Consider the following 5,138-nt stretch of genomic DNA (forward strand, 5'->3'; position numbering starts at 1 on the left):
TTCCCATCTTAAAGAAATGCTCTGAATAGCCTCGATGGCCAGAAAAAAAATATGTGCCAATGTGAGTTTAAAGATGTGAATGCATTTACCCCAGATGAAAAAAATTGAACATTTGGATCTGGGTAACTTGTACAAAGGACACCCTCCCTACCTCTGTAGCTAAAGTTTACCCCCCATCAAGTGCATATTTATAATTGATCTCTGGTTTTCCCAACTGAGGTCAAGGGGAAGTTTCTGGGAGGTTCCTGTTTGGGATGGGTGTGGTCAGGGACATCACTAAATCTCTGGGTCAGACAATCATGTGACTAACAGCTGCTCTGAAGCTCATGATGTTAACCTGTCCATGTGTCCTGCATGAGTGCTTACATACCCTGGGGAGATGTTTATTTCTGGGAAGGTGCACCCATCAGTAGGCAGGGAATATGCATCTGGCCCCCAAGGTGAACCCATGAAGACCAAACTGGCAGAAAAGTTGCCTTTTATTTATGGTTCCTTGGTTTCAAGGGAGCTGAATTGCTTAGAGAACTGAGCAACAGTAAAACAGTTCCTATAAAGAGGAGCTCTGAGAATTCAGCCTCTGGATCTCCCTCTGCAGACTCACCTGCAGCTCCTCAGCCATGGATAAGAGCATCCTCTCTGTGCCTCTCTAAGATGTTCAACTGCTCTGGAAAACCAGCACCTGACCTGCATTTCTTGCCTTTTTCACATCAATTGTCAAAAGAAGGAAGGGCCAGTAGAGCCAAATCCAGTGAGTGATGCCACTGGGGGTGCCAGAGTGAGCCCTGTGGGAAAGCATCGTGGGGAGAAGTAAAGCTTTTAATAACCGTGTCTTCTGGGGGAACAGTCAGGCTGATGAAATAGTGAAAGGGATGGGCTCAAGATCCCACACATTTGATGTCCTTCGTTCTGAAGTGGTTTCTTGCAACTTATTCCTTCTCAGCTTCTTTCTTCTCTCCATCTCAGAGCACAATTCTACAGCCTCTCTCATTCCACACCAGGAACAGACCCTCCCTTCTGTCTGCTCAGCTCTCAGGATTCTGCTTTATTTCCACCTTAGCATTTCCTCTTGTCTGTGAAGCATTGACAGAGTGAGCAGCCTTGCAGAGCAGGAAAGCACTGACTTAGTGTCCGGAGGTGTGAGTTCTAATTCACTCTTCTACAGCTGGTGCCTGATGGACCTGGAACTCTTCTTACATTCTGTGCGTCTTTCTCTCATCAGCACAAGAGTGAGTATAAGGAGATCTCAGAGAATGCTCACGGAAGAACAGGTGCCATGGATCAAGTACCCAGGACCAGTGAACCTGGCTCTCTGCTGGGCTCCTCACTCTTATTATTTTTCCCTCATTAGCAAGAACTGGCCTTTTAAACTGTTCTCGCATTTATTGCATTAAATTCCAGATTATTTTTACTGTGTCCTAAAATAAGACAGGCCTTTTACATTGTGATCAAGCAATTTTTGAATTTTTGCACACACACACACACACATACACACACACAAACACTTGAACAAAGGGAACCATATACCCTCACTATGTATGATGCACTCTCATATTTTCTTTTGGGCCTTCTTGACTTTCTTCTATTTCACCATTCTGGATTCTTTTTGAGTCTTTAATACCTAAAACCAGTGTCATCTCAGGGCTTTGGCACCGCCTCATTTCTTACATAATCCTCCTTCCCCAACTAACCTCATGTCACCCCCTCTGTCTTCTTTGAGGTCTCTGTTCAATTGTCACCTTGTTGGCAGGGCTTCCTGAACTCCCAGTATAAAATAACACCCATCCACACTCTTTTATACCTACTTTTTATATCTTCACATGACACCATCTAACTTGGTATATGACATATTTCTTGTATATATTCTTTCACTATCATTATATTCTAGGAATTTTGTTTCTGAGTGTCCTGTACACTTTCCCTAGAGGTGGGAAATATTAATAAATATTCCTCAAGTGCATGAAAGCATTTCTCATAAAAACAGTGTAATCCACAACCACCTTGGACACAAAGTTTGAGGAAGACAGGAATTTCTAATCAGAGATGTCATGGGGGATGATACATACAAAAAATAAATATTGTTGTTTTATTACAAAATGTAGTAGTAGCGTTTCAATTATGCTTGTAATGGCCATTTGTGTAAAAACTAATCATGTTATTTTTACTTTCCAACTAGTCACTTCCACCCCATGGGACCTGGGAATGATACTCTGATTTCAGAATTTCTTCTTCTGGGATTGTCAGAGGAACCAGCACTGCAGCCCCTCATATTTGGGCTTTTCCTCTCCATGTACCTGATCACTGTATTGGGAAACCTGCTCATCATTTTGGTCGTCAGCTCAGACTCCCACCTCCACACACCCATGTACTTCTTCCTCTCCAACCTGTCCTTGGTAGACATCTGTTTCACCTCCACCACCATCCCAAAGATGCTGTGGAACATCCAGACACAGAGCAAAGTCATTACCTATAAAGGCTGCATCACACAGTTGTATTTTTTCTTACTATTTGGAGGACTGGATGACTTCCTTCTAAGTGTGATGGCCTATGACAGGTATGTGGCCATCTGCCGCCCCCTGCACTATATGGTCATCATGAACCCCCGGCTCTGTGGACTGCTGGTTCTGATGTCCTGGATCATGGGGGCTCTGAATTCCTTGTTACACAGTTTAGTAGTGTTGCGATTGTCCTTCTGTACAGACTTGGAAATCCCCCACTTTTCCTGTGAACTCAAACAGGTGATCCAACTTGCCTGTTCTGACACCTTTCTTAATAACATGGTGATGTATTTTGTATTTGTGCTACTGGGTGGTGGTCCCCTCGCTGGTATCCTTTATTCTTACTCTAAGATAGTGTCCTCCATACGTGCAATCCCATCAGCTCAGGGGAAGTATAAAGCATTTTCCACGTGTGTGTCTCACCTCTCAGTTGTCTCCTTATTTTATGGTACAAGCCTAGGAGTGTATCTCAGCTCTGCTGCTACCCAAAGCTCACACTCAAGTGCAGCAGCGTCAGTGATGTACACTGTGGTCACACCCATGCTGAACCCCTTCATCTACAGTCTCAGGAACAAGGACATAAAGAGGGCTCTGAAAAGATTCTTTGGGATGGCATGTGCAAAGGGTACAATTATCTTGAGGTAAAAAGTGCCCTAGGTTTTGGGCTACAGAACTTAAAACCAGAAATTGTGATTCTTTAATCACATTGTGTTTTTTTAGACTTGCTCCTTTTGTTTTTTTAAAAACACATTTTTATTGATTTCAGAGAGGAATGGAGAGGCAGAGAGAGAGAAACATGAATGATGAAAGAATAGTATTGATTGCCTGCTCCTGCATACCCACTCCTGGTGATTGAACCCACCACCCGGGCATGTGCCCTGACCAGAAATCCAACGGAGCCCTCCTGGTTCATAGGTTGATGCTCAAACACTGAGAAGCACAGGCCAGGCCAGAATTGCTCCTTTTATTCTGTCCTTGAATTTCCTTTGTTTGTTTCAACTTCTCTCTACAATTTAAGTTACCATTCTATTAAGCTTCCTGCTTTGTGTGTTATATGGACATTTTTTCCCTTTGTCCTTTTTTAACCTTCACAAAAATTTTCCAACCTTGGTCAGAAATAGTGAGGACTTTTCATTTACTTCACTAGAAATATTGATGTCTTAAGAATAATTCCTTCTCAAATGACATATATCATTGTAAGTAATTTGTTCTTGTTTTGTAGGTAGAGTAGTAATAAGTGGAGTTACTCATGTAGAAAAACTACACTTGGCTACCTAATCCATTGTATAATTTCATCCCATAGAATCTGTAACCTCAGTTTTTCCCATGTGCCCCTCTTTCTCTGTACATTGGTACCTTAACTGCTCTTCCTGATATTATAGATTTTATCATTGTTCCCTATAAGTCTCTGTCTAATGATAGTGAGGCAATAGGATAGGAAACCCTGGGCACTGGCCCAGTTCCTACTACTTGTTCCTCAGACCAGAGTCAATGTTCTGGGTCGATAGACTCTTGTGGTCCTTCTTATATTTACAACAACCATCATGGAACTATGAAAACGTAAGTTTTATTACTCACAGTCCTGTACGCCCAATAGCTACACAGAAAGCTGTGTGTATGCATGTGTGTGTGCAAGGGACAGAAATGGGCTTGGGCTGAAGGACTCTGCCTCTATTGGGGACCATGGGTATGATGGCTATGGCTTTGTGGCTTGCTTTTTTAAAATGTATCTTTATTATTGAAAGTATTACAGATGTCCTCCTTTTATCCCCCCATTGACCCCACTCTTCCCCTCCCGTGTCCCCTCCTCAGGCATTCACCCCACTATTATCTGTGTCCATGGGTTATTCATATATGCATATAAGTTCTTTGGTTAATTTTTCCCTCCCACCCCTTCCCTCTGAAGATCCACAGTCTGTTGCATGCTTCCATATCTCTGGATCTATTTTGTTTGTCACTTTATTTTGTTCATGGATTTCACAATTAAGTGAGATCATGTGATACTTGTCTTTCTCTTAATGACTTATTTCACTTAGCGTAATACTTTTCAGGCCCCTCCATGCTATTTCAAAGGGTAACAGATCATTCTTTTCCACAACTGCATAGTATTCCATTGGTAAATGTACCACCGTTTTTTATCCATTCTTCAATGGATGGGCACCTGGGCTGTCTCCAGATCTTACCTATTATAAATAATAGAGGTACATATATTCTTTCTGATTAGTGTTTCAGACTTCTTAGGTTATATTCCTAGAAGTGGGATCACTGGGTCAAATGGCAGTTCCATTTTTAATTTTTTTGAGGAAACTCCACACTGTTTTCCTGTACCAGTCTGCATTCCCACCAGCAGTGTCCTAGGGTTCCCTTTTCTCCACATCCTTACAAGCACTTGTTGTTAGTTGATTTATTGATAGTAGCCATTATGGCAGGTGTGAGGAGGCACCTCATTGTGGTTTAATTTGCATCTCTCTGATGATTAGTGACATTGAGGATTTATTCATATGACTGTTGGCCATTTGTGTGTCTTTCTTTGGAGAAGTGTCTATTTAGGTCTGTTGGGCTGTTTGTCTTCCTTTGGTCTAGTTGTATGAGTACTTTATATATTTGGGGTTTGCTTTTTATTTGAAACCTAAGAGCAGGAAT

The 5,138-nt window shown here is 42.0% G+C and overlaps 1 protein-coding gene across 1 annotated transcript; it reads left to right on the forward strand.

Annotated features, from left to right (window-relative positions):
- The first annotated feature begins 2,186 nt into the window (after positions 1–2,186).
- LOC102424185 (olfactory receptor 7A10-like) lies at positions 2,187–3,140 on the forward strand. Its single transcript, XM_006107391.1, has one exon. It carries the CDS (start codon positions 2,187–2,189, stop codon positions 3,138–3,140), a length of 954 nt encoding a protein of 317 aa, XP_006107453.1.
- Positions 3,141–5,138: the final 1,998 nt, after the last annotated feature.

Source organism: Myotis lucifugus, unplaced genomic scaffold (assembly GCF_000147115.1).
Source record: "Myotis lucifugus unplaced genomic scaffold, Myoluc2.0 scaffold_1164, whole genome shotgun sequence".
NCBI lineage: Eukaryota > Metazoa > Chordata > Mammalia > Chiroptera > Vespertilionidae > Myotis > Myotis lucifugus.